This window comes from Rana temporaria, chromosome 3 (assembly GCF_905171775.1).
Source record: "Rana temporaria chromosome 3, aRanTem1.1, whole genome shotgun sequence".
Taxonomy (NCBI): domain Eukaryota; kingdom Metazoa; phylum Chordata; class Amphibia; order Anura; family Ranidae; genus Rana; species Rana temporaria.
In genome coordinates, this window is record NC_053491.1 from 48679649 (window position 1) to 48695267 (window position 15619).

Here is a 15619-nt window from a genome sequence, read left to right on the forward strand (position 1 = left end):
CTTAGTGGGAATGAGCCCTTATTACTCTTTCACACTTTTGGTTTCTCCAGATTTTCCATCCTTTCGGTGCTGACACTGCAATGAGGACAATACATTCGGATCTATTCTATAAATAAGCTAAAAAAACAAACAAAAAAACTTGGCATTAGATCTTCTTTTGGGTGAAGTGTAGCTGACATATGGAGGGGGGGTTCTGACAGAAATAAGAAGGTGTGTCCCCCCAAGTATTTCTAGCTAGAACCTGATTGGTTACAAGTTAGCACCTCCACGTTGTAGCCCCGCCCAGTCTGTGAGGTTTGGTGTGTGTGTATGGAGGGATGTATGGACAGGACGGTGTATGTATAGTATAGGAGGATGTGTATATAGGACGGTACCGTACAGGGGAGTATAGATGAGATCAGGGTGGAAGTGAAGTGTATACATTGTATCAGTGTGTCTGCTCTCCTATTGGGCAGAGGACGGGGAGGGGGCGGTCCGGCACACCCTGCTCTCTCTCTCTCTCGGCGCTCGGTCTCCTCTCCGCTCCTCGCTCTCACTTTCCCTCCTCCGGGCGGAACACAACCGGAGACGATCGGACCACAAGAAGTCACCATGTCCTCCTCGGATGATGTGGACGGGCTGCTCCGCCCTCACTATGGATGTAAGTGGCGCTGCCCTGTGCAGTGGCGTTGTATGTTGGGGTTTGGGTGTGATCTCCCCCCGGGCTGATCTTCCTGCCACGGAGCCGTCTTGGGTGTGTGTTGGAGGGGGGGTGACAGTCTTGGGTGTGTGTTGGAGGGGGGGTGACAGTCTTGGGTGTGTGTTGGAGGGGGGGTGACAGGGCTGACCTGTACAGATGTGATGGGGGGGACTCTGCACTCCTAGGACCATGCATGACAACTTGCTGCAAAACTTTCCATGTGATGATCTGAGGACAGGTCTGGCAGGCTGGGGGTCCTCTGATCAGGGGGTGCTGGGACTTGTAGTCCACCAGATTGTCACTCACCATATCCCCCTCCTAACCTGTCCGTTCTATGGGGTCCATGGTATGCTGGCAATTGGCTGCATCATTTCCTTAGTAATGTGACCGGCGCTGTCACCAGGTGAGCTGACCATATACTATACAATCTGATTGTACAATCTCCATCAACGATATCATATGGGGACACACCTAAATAATCCATTCCATTAGATTAGTTGATCGGGATGAGCTCTGGTTTGGACTGAACCTGGATGGATAGAAGTTGTCACTGACAACCAATCAACTGTGGCCAACTCTGCAGCTGCATGTACACAAAGGGGTGGGGCTCAGAGCAGTGACCGCTACCTGGCAGGATCATTCAGGTGGGTGTGAACTAGGATCTGAACACACCTGAACTCATCTCTGAAATGGATGAGCCTGGGTTTGGACCAATCCCAAGAAGGAAACAGTCATTCTTGCCCAATCAGCTATGGCCAGGGCATTCCCAGCCCCACCCCATAGCTACATGTAGACAAATGGGTGGGACTCACAACTTTGACAGCTTCCTGGTGGGATCACTCAGGTGGGTTTGGACTAGGATCTGAACACACCTGAGCTCATCCCTAATATGAATGAGCTTGGATTTGGACCAATCCAAAGAAGGAAACAGTCATTCTTGCCCAATCGATTATGGCCAGGGCATTCCCAGCCCCACCCCACAGCTACATATACATAAAGGGGTGGGACTCACAACTTTGACAGCTTCCTGGTGGGATCACTCAGGTGGGGTTGGACTAGGATCTGAACACACCTGAGCTCATCCCTAATATGAATGAGCTTGGATTTGGACCAATCCCAAGAAGCAAACAGTCATTCTTGCCCAATCGATTATGGCCAGGGCATTCCCAGCCCCACAGCTGCATGTACACAAAGGGGCGGGGATGCACATGACATTATTAGCTTACTATGGCCAGTGGTCCATGTCATTGACCTTATGTGGCCACATTGGGTCAATAATGTCATAAAAAGCCCCACCCCTTTGTGAACATGCAGCTGTGGGGCAGGGAAAGCCCTGGCCATAGTTGATTGGGTAGCAGTGACAGGTACTTTATGGGTCCAATTCAAACCCAAGCTCAGCCCTATCCTGATCCTAGTCTGAGCCCACCTGAGGGATCCTGCCAGAAATCTGTCACTGGGCCCATAAGTAGCCAAGGCATTCTCTTCAGCTGCACAAATGAAACGGCGATATATATATATATTGGGGATTGCCTGGGATATTTATGATTTGCTCAGTACAGGTGACAGCTTTCTGGTTGGATCACTTGTGGGTTTCGACTAGGATCTAAACTTTTATTGCTGCCCAATCAACTGTGGCCAGGGAATTTCCCACCCTGCAGCTGCACAAAGGGGTGGGAGATTCTCATGACATCGCTGACCTTATATGGCCACATTAGGTTAATGACACTGCTACATGGCCATATAAGGTCAATAATGTCATGCACATTCACACCCCTTTGTACATGTGCAGCTGCGGGGTACAGTGACCGCTTCCTGTTGGGATTGCTCATGTAGGTTCGGAACTAAGATCTGAACATGCCTGAGTTTATCCCTAATCCCTGTCTACCAACAACTATGTAGTGCAAGGGCCTTCCTGATTGGATGCAAATGGAATGGATTATGTGGGTGTACCCTCATATTACCTAGTTTTGCTAAATCTAAAGGAGATTGTATAATCAGATTGTATACTGACTCTATAGAATGATTTAGGACTAGGGATGAGCTCCGGCGTGTTCGCACACTACACGTGCAGAGCCCGCCAGGAAGTCGGCATGGTGCTGCGCTAATCACAGGCAGGGAGACATTTCCCCGATCTCTGCAGTCGCGCATCAGGACAATGTCCCACTGCCTGTGATTAGCGCAGCGCCGTACCGACTTCCTGGCGGGCTCTGCACGTGTAGTGTGCGAACACGCCGGAGCTCATCCCTATTTAGGACCCTCGTCCCCTCTATTGTCTTCATCATTGGCGCCATTTTTGCCTTTATAATAAAACAATGATGAAAGCAATAGAGGGGGACGAAGGTCCTAAATAGGGATGAGCTCCGGCGTGTTCGCACACTCCACGTGCAGAGCCCGCCAGGAAGTCGGCACGGCGCTGCGCTAATCACAGGCAGTGAGACATTGCCCCGATGCGCGACTGCAGAGATCGGGGAAATGTCTCCCTGCCTGTGATTAGCGCAGCACCATGCCGACTTCCTGGCGGGCTCTGCACATGGAGTGTGCGAACACGCCGGAGCTCATCCCTATTTAGGACCCTCGTCCCCCTCTATTGTCTTCATCTTTGTTGGATTATAAAGGCAAAAATGGCGCCAATCTGCATTCACTGTTTTTTATAATAAGTTTCAGCTTTGCAAGTTTTAGGTGGTGAGCAGAGAAATCCTTTATGTTCCTCCTTGCAAAGGCTTACCCTATAGATAATCACGTGCACTTCCTGTACCTGGAAATAGTGTTTCCTTTTTTTGGTTTCTGTCATCATTATGTTTGCAACATGCAGACTATACGTCTGCCTGTCCAAAAAACTCCTAGGTAGGTGCCCCCCCCCCCCCTCATCCTGTCTAGATGGCAGGAGACGGTAGATGTTGGGAACGTGCCCCCAGCTTCACAGGAAGAAGTGCTCTGGCTCATTTGAAGCCCCTGCATGTGCAGTACTCTTACTGTCTCCCTCTGCCGCAGGTGCAGCTGCGCTCATAATTTTGTCAAAGGTAGAGAGCGCAGTGCGCATGCAGAGAATTTGAATGAGCCTGAGCGATTGTTTCTTAGAAAGTGGGGGTGTGTGCCCCCATTTTTCTTGCCCATGCATTTGTACTGCGTTTAAAAAATCGTTCAACTGCATCTGGTGTAAAGGAGCCCTAAAGTGGGCCATGTGTGTGGCAGATCCCAGCTAACCAGACTCTTCGCCCAGCTACTCACTGTGGTGCCCATGGCTGTAATGGAGGATGATGGGTTATAATCTATCAATGTAGAGCTGTAATAAAGTTCATATGAAAAATTCCTGGTTTCTGGTACGATTGTTAGTATAGATAAATAATTCAGGTGTATTTATGCACCCAGGAGCCACAGGTGATGTATATAGCTGCCTATAGAAATCAATGGCTATACGCAAACTTATATCGGTACTTGCAGAAATGCATGCATGCAAATGACCCTGGACACAGACTGCATACATATGTCCATATGCATTGGCCACATTCAAATGCACTGCAGTTGTAATCTGATATCTATACAAATCGCCCCCCTGAAGTCGCCAAAAGTAGTACAGGAACCACTTTTGGGAATTGGTGTGGCGCTGCACCGTTTCGGGCTGTGCCATGGTCGGCAACAGTTACTGATTTAGCATGCGATTTGACATGTCAAATCGCTCCTATGTGAACCTGGGCTAAATGCGTCTTTGAAATCATGCAACTTCATCTGAAATTGCACGATTTCAAAGCCGCATGACTTGGAAAACATCTGTTCGGCTTCCTGCACAGATTTCTATCCAAGTCACACCCGAAAAACTTTAAATATAGTGCAGGAACTATTTTTTTAAAATCTATAAAGCACCACAAAGTTGGCGTTGCTCCGATTTGAACAGGGCCATTCCGGCAGTAGAGTGCGACCTGTCAAATCACATGACAAGTCGCTCCGGTGTGAGCGGGGGGCTAATGCAAGTACCAGTGTATGCCCGTGTGTACAGTCATTGATTTCTGTAGGCAGCTATATGCTACACCTGTGGCCCCCGAGTGGAGAAATGGACCTGAATTTTGTGCCTTAATGCCCCAGACGCCCCATATGCATGAACGTCTTATTAGTGATCAGTGTATTTCTCTGCAACGACTACAAATAAAATGAATGAACTGCCATACAAAGATGGTGGAGGAGTTGAGGCAAATCAAGCACATGGCGATTATTAGGAGGATTTTTCGATCTTTATAATCTGTGTTTTTTTTTTTTTTACATCCGTGGCCAGATTTGGCACTTATCTGAAATAAGACATCTATTCAAAGCCTAGTGATATCTGTATTCTCTATCTGGCTCTGAGTGATGACATTTTGGCCCAAGTATTGAGATTTTAAGTCTGAAGGATTAGATGTGACTCTATAGGAATGCTGCTATAGTATGTCCATTGAATCTCATTGAATAAGCTGAGCTGTGTTTATGAGGTGTATATGTGTATATGCACAGGATGTGTCCTAGAATGGAATGGGAAAGTGTCAGATGCTTGTCTTTTGTAAAAAAAAAAAAAAAAATGTATACTATATTAAAGATAACAGGTGTTTGGAGTGGAATTAAAAAAGGCGATCTGCCATTTTCAGTTCCCATAATTGTGACCGATCTCATAATCAATACCAACAACAATTGGGAGCTGGTAGGACAGGCTCCAGATGACTTCAGCACTGTTCAGCCAATCACAGAGCTACACAATTGTGAGTCCCTCTTACTGGCCCCAGGCATTGCCCATTTACAGTGCTGACTCTTACCAGCGTAAAGGAAATGGCCAGTCTAAAAAGGCATATAGCGCCTTTTGTTTTTTGCTAAATGTACCCTCATTGCTAAAAGTAAAAATGTGCAAAAATAATTGTTTTTGCATTTGAGCCTGCAAAGCGGTGCATCCATGATCGGTGGATCGGTGGACTATTCCTCCAGCTCAGGTCCATATGGAGGTACAGATCCTTAGTAATGGGGCTGGAGGAAGTATCAATGGACTACAAGAGCGATGTCACCACGCTTGGGCTCCATTAAGAACTACAGTTCCTCTGCCACGGGGGAAGATGGGACTTGTAGTTTTTTTTTTTTTATTTCTCCCTGTGATTGAATAACGCAGTTGTATGGGCCAACATTTAAATTGTAAGTGGGGGGGGGGGGGCAAGCCATGTATACTGACCATGTTTTAAAGTGGAGGTTCACCCTAAAAAAAAATTCTAACAATACATTCAGAAGACTGATTACACTGCGGGTATGCTGTGTTTTTTTTTTTTTTTTTGTACATACCTCGATATCGCCGTTTCATCCCTCGGCTTCCGGGTATGATTCTTGTGGGGCTGGGCGTTCCTAGTTGATTGACGTTCCTCCGACCGACGCATACTTGACGTCACGACTTTCCGAAAGAAGCCGAACGTCGCTGCGCAGGCGCCGTATAGAGCCGACTCTATACGGCGCCTGCGCAATGACGTTCGGCTTCTGTAGAAAAAAAACGTGACGCGCAGTATGCGCCGGTCGGAGGAACGTCAATCAACTAGGTCCAGCAAGAATCATACCCAGAAGTCGAGGGATGAAACGGCGATAACGAGGTATGTACGAAAAAAAAAAAAAACAGCATACCCGCAGTGTAATCAGTCTTCTGAATGTATTGTTAGAATTTTTTTTTAGGGGGAACCTCCACTTTAAGTAACACCCTAAATATGGATAGAACATAAAACTTGGTGTAAAAGATGGACTTCTCTTTTAAATAAAAATTAGTTATGTCTTTTGAGGCCGTGAAAGCTGTTTACCAGTTGAGTCCTGTATCTAGTGTGGGAGCCTTGAGGCCTGACTACGCTTGTCCTAGCCTGTCCCTACACTATTAAGACTCCCGCTCGCCCTTCCTGCCGTTGATAAAATATTTGGTGTTGGGCAATGAGATGGCTCTGGAAAGCTGCAGCCTTCACGTCTGCTGGGGAGATGTTGAAACGCATGGTTTAGGTTACACCCAGTCTGTGGTGGAGGAGTGAGTAGAACGAGGTGTGTGCCACAATGTTACTCACTCCTCCACCACATCTCTCTGCACTGACAATCACTGCTCAGTTTAATCTGGAGGATGTGATCTGTGTGGTTTTGGAACAGAATCATTTGAATTATAAGAAGCAGTCTTCTAATGGTGATGGAAGTCCTAAAGTGCTGTGGCCACCGTTTACAGCATGGGGTCCGGGGCGTCCCTGTTCACCGGATCAGGTCCGAATTTTTGCCTGAATTCGCACCTGAATCCGAACCAAAGATGCAGAGGACCCTTAAGTGCAGATCGCGGCCGCCCCAGAGATGTGTGAACTGGCTCCATATGTGTAAACCATTTTTTTATTTTTTAATGGCAAACATGTAATACTTTACCTGCTCTGTGCAATGGCTTTGCACAGAGCAGCTCCGATCCTCCTCTGTTCGAATCCCCTGTTGGCATATCTAGGTCCTTCCCTTTAGCCAGCGCTCACAATAGCAAGCCGCTTGCTCTAGGTGCACTGGTGCACCCTCGCTCCCAAGCCCAGCTCTATGCATCCAAGTGTGGGAGACCAGATATAATGAATACAAGGTCCTTAGAAAGAAACTTGAGCCCTGTGGTATCTTCCTTTCTCACGTCCTCGGGAGCCAGCTGTCTCTTCTGGTTTCTTGCAGGTGGGTCCTGATGACACATGGCCAGGTCCACCCTCCAGCGCTGTGTCCCCTGCTTCTGCATTACACCAGTATGTGCCTGGGATATACCAGAAGGCTGCAGAAGCAGTTCATCCAGTCCTACTTAGTTCATTTTTGGAGTAAAGTTTCACTTTAAGGCTCCATGCACACTGAAGCTGATAAACTGCAGTTTATTGGCGTTTTGGCTTTTTTTTTTTTTTTTTTTTTTTAAAGCCCAGAAACTGAACTCCATGTTAGCCTATGAGCCCATGCACACCTGAGTGTTTTTTAGTATTAATGAGCTTTGAAATTTATTGGATTTTTTCTGAACGCCCAAAATTTGCGTTCAAAGTGCAGTTTTTCGGCGCAAAAAAATGCAGGCGCCAGCGTTTTTTTGCGTTTTTTATTCATTGAAAAAAAAAAAAAAGCTACACTCTCAAACGCTGATTAAAGCTATTGCAAAAACGCTAAAAAAACTTTGAAAGGCTCCCTGCAAAGCTACTGGCGTTTTTTTTTTATAGCTTTTATCAGCTTCAGTGTGCATGGATCCTTATGCCCCGTACACACCATCACTTTATGTGATGAAAAAAAAACGACGTTTTTAAAAACGTCACTTTAATTGACCGTGTGTGGGGGAAAACGTCATTTTATGTCTTGTAAAAAAACGACCAAAAAAAATTGAAGCATGCTTCAATTTTATGTGTCGTTTTTCAAAACGTCGTTTTTTACTTCACAGAAATTGACCGTGTGTACCAAAAAACGTTGTTTAAAACAACGTTTTTTTACCCGCGCATGCCCAGAAGCTACTTATGAAGCAAGCTTCAATGGAAAAAGTGGTGAGAACGTAACCTCGCTTTGCTAGAACATTGTAAGAAAAACGATGGTGTGTAGGCAACTTCGTCTTTGAAAATTGAAGTTTCAAAAACGTCATTTTTTACTTCACAGAAAATTTCGTTTTTTTTCATCACATAAAGTGATGGTGTGTACGGGGCATTAGATGCTGGAGAGTTATACCTTGTGTTATACTTCTTGGAGGCCCTATTGGTGAGATCTGTAGTCTTTTTTTTCTAGGTCTGCACACCTCCAGTGGCTATTAAGAGGGGGTCCCACTCAACCTGTTGTATTTTTTTAATTTCAAATTAAACATTTTTATTCTATGGAGAATACAGTACAAGGACCCAAAATACACAAAGGTGGGCGAGAGCACCAAGACCTTGTCCGATGGACAGGAACAGAGTCGGCAGTTATGTTGGGGAGATCTTCCTGGTGGAAAATCCAAGAACTACGAGAAGGGAAATAATGTCTCTGCCCATTGGACTTACTCAAAAATTAAAATACAGTATAATGTCACTTTTAAGAAGACTGGCCATTGAAAGTTTACTCTATTAATCAGTTTGGCTCGCAACCCCAATTCCCAAAAAGCTGTGTAAAATCGACATAAAACCGAATGCAATGATTTGCAAATCGCATTATTCTATATTTTATTCACAATAAAAAACAGAAAACATAAACTGAGAAAATGTACGATTTTAAAACCACTTGCCGACCGCCGCACGCCGATATACATTGGTAGAATGGCAGCAGTAGGCAAATGGGCATACAGGTACGTCGCCTTTAAGAAGCTGTGCGGATGGCACGCGCCGCTGGAGGTGCACGCCCGCCCCACTGTCCGTGACCGTGCTCCGCAAATTCGATGTTCGCCGGCGGCCCGCAATCGTGTCAGAGAGGCTGTGTAAACAAAGCATCTCCTTGTTCTGCCTAGTGACAGGACACTGATCGTCTGCTCCCTGTCACCGGGAGCAGTGATCAGTGTGGTGTCACTAGTAGCCCAGCACCCACGCAGGTAGAATCACTCCCTAGGACACATTTAACCCATTCCTCGCCCCCTAGTGGTTAACCCCTTCCCTGCCACTGTAATTTACACAGTAATCGGTGCATTTTTATAGCACTGATCGCTGTTTAAATGACAATGGTCCTAAAATAGCGTCAAAAGTGTCTGATGTGTCCGCCATAATGTCGCAGTAATGATAAAAATCGCAGAGCACCGCCATAACTAGTAAAACAATTAATAATAAAAATGCCATAAAACGACCCCCTATTTTGTAGACGCTATAACTTTTGTGCAAACCAATGAATATACGCTTATTGAGATTTTTATTTTCTTTCTTTCTTTTTTCTTTTTACCAAAAACATATCGGTATAAACTGAGAGGATATTTTGGGATATTTATTAAAGCAAAAAGTAAAAAAAAAATGTTTTAATTTATTTTATTTTTTTCTCAAAATTGTCGCCATTTTTTTGTTTATAGCGCAAAAAATAACTGCAGAGGTGATCAAATACCACCAAAAGAAAGCTCTATTTGTGGGAAAAAAAGGACATCAATGTTGTTTAGGAGCCACGTCGCATGACTTCGCAATTGTCAGTTAAAGCAATGCAGTGCAGAATCACAAAAATGCCTGATCATTGGGCAGCCAAATTCTCCGGTGCTGAAGTGGTTAAGAAAAAAAAATAAGGCCGTTTTGTAATTGATGGCAGCAACACGTCTCATTGTGAATAAAATATGGCATAATGAGATTTGCAAATCATTGCATTCTGTTTTTCTGTTGATTTTACGCGTCCCAACGTCTTGGGAATTGGGGTTGTATACAGTGTTTTGTTGTGGCTATAAAATTATATTTGAGTCACAATAAAGCCATATGCATTTATTGGCACTATCTGTATGTACAGTTATAAGTTTGCTCTGAAAAGTATACAAAATGCCAATAATACACTATGGATATGATATTGCGGATGCAGCGTGCTGGGAAGACGTCCTATTTCTTAGGGTCTTGGCAGGGGATTACACACCGTTCTTTATTATCCATTGCTGGCAGGAGAGGATTTTTCTTAACGTTTTTTTCCCATTTGAGCACAAAGTCATCTCACAGTTGGGGAACAAGGTCATAATTGGGAACAGTCCTTTTCTGGAATCCGTTCTGAAGTTGCCTTAAAAGAAATGGCTGTAGGCTGGTGTCAGGCAGGAGCTTATAAAATCTGACATTTTCCAAATGAAGGTGACACTCCAGCCATTTATTAAAGCTGAAGTTGTATTATTTCCCAGAGTGCAAAGTGTTCTGTTAATGTATCAGGGGTGGATGAATGATGGGATCCACCTCCTCCAATCACAGGATGCTTTGCATTCTAGAAAAGTATACTACGAGTTCTGTGAATGGGCGAGTAGCTCTGATGCCTCATAATTGCAACCACTGATCCTAACCCCCCCCCAAACTGCCGGAAGATCACTGCTGTGAGTATCCGCCATGGGGGGGCGGGGGGGGGAGATTTCTATGATAAGCAGCAACCAGCTGGATGTTGAACACCCTTCATTAGGGGCAAGTCATGTCCCTGGTACCATATCCACTACAACATGTATTTTTCACTAAATTTGAGGCCGGCGCCTCCATTCGTAGTGTGGGCACCTGGCCGTGACAGCTTTCAGCTTCACGGCTGGGCACTCACTGCGCATGCGCGTGTTACGCTGCGCTCTATGAATGGACAGGCGATCCCCTGAGACCTGTCACGTGTCCCTGGAGATCGCCTAAGGCAAGAAGAGAAGTCGCAGAGGTGGTCCCTGGGCGGAAGGAGGTAGTGGGACCGGAAGTAGATGGGGACAGCAATACAATTTGGCAAGGGTCCTAATCCTTCCTCTTCTAACCAAACCAGGAACAAAAAGTTTTGCTGGAGCTTCCCTTGAATCATCGCATTGTGCAATATTTATGCTAAAGCTGAGAATTTCTACATCAATGTGGAGAAATGCTGAGCACGGTACAGATCGCCATTGCACAGTTGTTGCTCGTTTTACCGCTCTGTGACTGTGGGGGTAGAAGAGTAATTGTGTGTTGTCGGATTATCCGATCATGTGTACAGAAGTCCTTCGGACGAAACGCCAAATTACAAACACGCATGCTCAGAAGCAATGCTCGCCATAACACAACATTAGCAGAAGTTGCCCAAAGGGTGGCACTAAAGAGCTAAAAAAAAGATGTTGTTTTGTGTTTGTTGGCCGACAATTCTTTGCCGCTTGTATGCAAGACAAGTTCGCGGCCAACGCCCCTCGGACAAAAGTCCTACGCTTTGTCCGCGGAAAATCCAATCGTGTATGAGGCTTAAATTGTATGATAAGGGAAATAATTAGGGCTGTTGCTGATTAAAATGTTTGTGTTCGATTAATTGATTTTTTTAAAAATCTATTAATCGACTAATTTTGATTAATTGTAACGTACATACATTTTTTGGATCACCACCATATATCTCCCCCACTGTAATATCCACAGACGTCTCCCCCACTGTAATATCCACAGACTTCTCCCCCACTGTAATATCCACAGACGTCTCCCCCACTGTAATATCCACAGACATCTCCCCCCACTGTAATATCCACAGATGTCTCCCCCACTGTAATATCCACAGACGTCTTCCCCACTGTAATATCCACAGATGTCTCCCCCACTGTAATATCCACAGACGTCTCCCCCCACTGTAATATCCACAGACGTCTCCCCCCACTGTAATATCCACAGACGTCTCCCCCCCACTGTAATATCCACAGACGTCTCCCCCCCACTGTAATACCCACAGACGTCTCCCCCCACTGTAATACCCACAGACGTCTCCCCCCACTGTAATACCCACAGACGTCTCCCCCCACTGTAATACCCACAGACGTCTCCCCCCACTGTAATACCCACAGACGTCTCCCCCCACTGTAATACCCACAGACGTCTCCCCCCACTGTAATACCCACAGACGTCTCCCCCCACTGTAATATTCACAGACGTCTCCCCCACTGTATAGGAAGATTAATGCTTGCTTAGTTTTACCAGAGAAGCCGGCTGAACACGAGCAGTTGAGGCCGGGTGATGACGTCAGTTCTAGGCTCACCTAGGCCGCCGCGGGTGGACCAAGATGGCCGCCTCTCCAGGGGCTAGGTCTTTCCTATGGCCGAGGCAGCAGCGGAGCTCCGGATCACGTGGTGTGTCGATCCGCATATGGTGACCCGTTCGGATCATTTACGATCTGTTGCACCACTAGTACCGATCAAAAGAATTAACGAATAATCGAGGAATTAATTTTTAATTTCCACAGCCCTAGAAATAACATTGGTTCCTATAGAGTCTATTTACATCAATGCAGTGCAGCTGTGATCCGACTTTGGGAAGGAGCCCCGTGCTTCTGTGGTGCGGTGCAATGCATTTCCGTGGTCCGTAGACTTCAGTGGAAATGCTTTAAGATTACTTACCTGTCCTATTCTTGTACGATTCCAACAGTTTTTTTTTCCCCAAGCACAATAGTTGCAGCTGTATCTACATTGCATCCGAATCGCACTGCAACTGCACTTGAAAATCGCACTGAAAACCAGATCAGTATCGGTGTGAACGTGGCTCAAAGGAACCAATGGGATAGAAACATGAAAACCGCCATGTTTACCATTCACACCCGAGCATTTTGTCACACGATTATACAAACGCGACACCGCTCAAGATGAAGATTTCAGTTATTGTTGAAGGGACTGTTCATACCTGAGCATTGTGTTGCATGAAGCTTGAAAAAGTACATGAGCTTCTTTGGGACAGAATCATCTTTTTGTGGCCCAATGGATGCTTGAAAAGCTCCTGTTTATGTGTATTGTTCAGGCACTTAAAAGAAGTATAGGGTTTTGTTTTTTGTAGGTAGATACAGCATCAGACTGATGCTGCATCTGTCCCCCTGCCGCCTTTTCACTGAGAACTGAGCCAATAAACATCGCCAATGGCTCGGTTCTCTCACCTCCCCCGAGTGGAGTGCTGCTGCCTGCATCTCTCCTGCTCTGCTCCTCCACACTCATTGGAGCGCTGAGCTGCGGAGGATCGGGGAGCGGCCTTCTCAACGGCTCGCTAAGAGGCTGAGACTGCCATCGGTCCAGGCACTTGGCGGATCCAGACTTCCTAAATTAGGATGACGCGGTGCCCCGACTGATTCCAGTGACGTCAGCAGAGTGGACTTCAGACCGATCTCCGCTGAAAACAAGTCACAGGAGTGCAAAACAAATTGCACTCCTGTGACCCAGAGGAGAAGCCCAGCCTAAAAAGCTCAGGCTGGACTACTTGTCTATGGAGCCAAATAAGTATGGTTCTGGTCCTAAACCCCAAGTCATGCAAAATAGGCCTCTAAATCGCATGGCTGCGCTCACACTGATATGTGAATGGGGGTTTAAAGGTACAGCTGCTTGGGCTGTCATCCTTTATACTGGATTTACTAAGTTATGAGCAGGAAAAAGCATGCAGCCAGTGAGGCCTAAACTACCCTTCTGCATAGTTGGTTGAGGTCAGTACCTTGGTAGTGTAGCCAGGGTCAGGATGATGACCACAGAGGCTGCATTTTACAACATGTTGGAAACGGCTCTGCCTAGATTTCTGTCTACAGCTCCCATTTGTCATTCTCCCCCATTCAGACAGTGCAAGGACTTTCTGTTTTCTGAATGTCTGCAGCACACGTGTGGAAGGCGCACTGAACAGAGGAGGCTGTGTGATGTATTTCCTCCGTCTCCTCTCCCTAAGTCATTAGAATGCAACTTTGCAGAAAGTCACAAGGTGAGAAGAGGCTGCAGCAAGCAAAAGATGCATTTTGGCTGAATCTTGATTATTTCTTTAAAGATCTTCACCCTGTAATCAAAAACGTATCTGTCCCAGGATTCAGCGATGTCCCCATCTGACCCAGCTTTATGCCGATCTGTGGGTACAGGCGCCGGTGACTTGTCCTCAATGTTCCCCTATGGGGGAAGTTCCTTCACTGACTGCGCAGGCGCAAACTTCCCGACGGAAATCTCCGAACCTCACCCGGCATCCAGGCTCATTCTTTAACATTTCCGTGGATTGGAGGATGTTAAAAAAAGAGCCAGGAGGCCGAGCGAGCGAAGCGTGCCGTCCGAGCGCAGCGATGACGTGAGGCCGACTGGCCACTTACCTCAAAATCCACGTCGCCCTGGATGCCGGCCGCCGTTCAGGGATTTCCGTCAGCAAGTTTGCACCTGCGCAGTGCTTGAAGGAACTTTCCCGATAGCTGGAACCATCTCAGCGCATCAGTTCGCGCATGCGCTGGAACTTCCATGATACCTGGAACCAGCACGGCAGATCACCGGCATCTTAAGTGGAGGTTCACCCGGCAATTACAATTTTTAACCTTAGATTCCTGCTCATTTTGTCTAGGGGAATCGGCTAGTTTTTTTTAAAATAGAAGCCGTACTTACCTTTTTAGAGATGAATCTTCTCCGCCGCTTCCGGGTATGGGCTGCGGGACTGGGCGTTCCTACTTTGATTGACAGTCTTCCGAAAGGCTTCCGACGGTCGCATCTATCGCGTCACGATTTCCCGAAAGTAGCCGAACGTCGGTGCGCAGGCGCCGTATAGAGCCGCACCGACGTTCGGCTTCTTTCGGCTACTCGTGGCGCGATGGATGCGACCGCCGGAAGCCTTTCGGAAGACTGTCAATCAAAATAGGAACACCCAGTCCCGAAGACCCATACCCGGAAGCGGTGGAGAAGATCGCTCTCTACAACGGTAAGTACAGGTTCGATTTAAAGCGGTGTTTCACCCTCCTTAACATCATTATACCATTACATTTGGCATCGTAGCGCGAGCTACGGTATGCCGGTCTTAAATTTTTAATCCCCGTACTCACTGTGCTATCGATCATTGAAGTTTCCGACTCCCGCGGGGAATGGGCGTGCCTATGGAGAGGGAGGATGATTGACGGCCGGCTCTGGCACGTCACGCTCCCCGAAGACAGCCGGAGTAGGTCTCGGCTCTTCACGGCGCCTGCGCACAGGCTATGCCTGTGACGTGTCCCAGAAGATTGCAGGGGGGAGAGGAGAACCTCCGCTCCATGAGCTGAAGTGGGAGCTGGGTACCTGTCAAAGCTAGGTTCCCGCTCCCCCGGCATGTCAGGGGGTCAGGAGTCCTTGAAATGGAAGTTCCACTTTTGGGTTGAACTCTGCTTTAAAGGGGGTTGCGTTTTTGTTTTGTTTTTTCTAATTTTGAAGCTTCCTCTCTGTGCACTGACCACAAGGAGTCACTTATTTGGCACTGCCACCATTTTATAGAATGCCTGTATTTTTTTGATGAATGCAAGGTATTCTCTGGTTGGGCAAGGTGGAGCGGAGGGGCGGTGATGTCATGATCTCCACTTCATCCAATCTAAGAACGCCAGTCATCACAGGACCTGAAAGGCTATCGCTGTATTAGTGCCAAATACTACAGTGATTGGCAG

At 46.7% G+C, this 15619-nt stretch overlaps 1 protein-coding gene across 1 annotated transcript in view; it reads left to right on the top strand.

Moving 5' to 3' along the window:
* Window positions 1-473: 473 nt before the first annotated feature.
* Window positions 474-15619, top strand: part of IQGAP1 (IQ motif containing GTPase activating protein 1) — a 260699-nt gene continuing 245553 nt past the window's right edge. The window contains exon 1 of the mRNA XM_040342541.1: window positions 474-640. Within this exon, the coding sequence (XP_040198475.1) occupies window positions 592-640 (49 nt within the window). The 5' untranslated portion in view covers window positions 474-591. The remainder of the gene's footprint in view (window positions 641-15619) is intronic.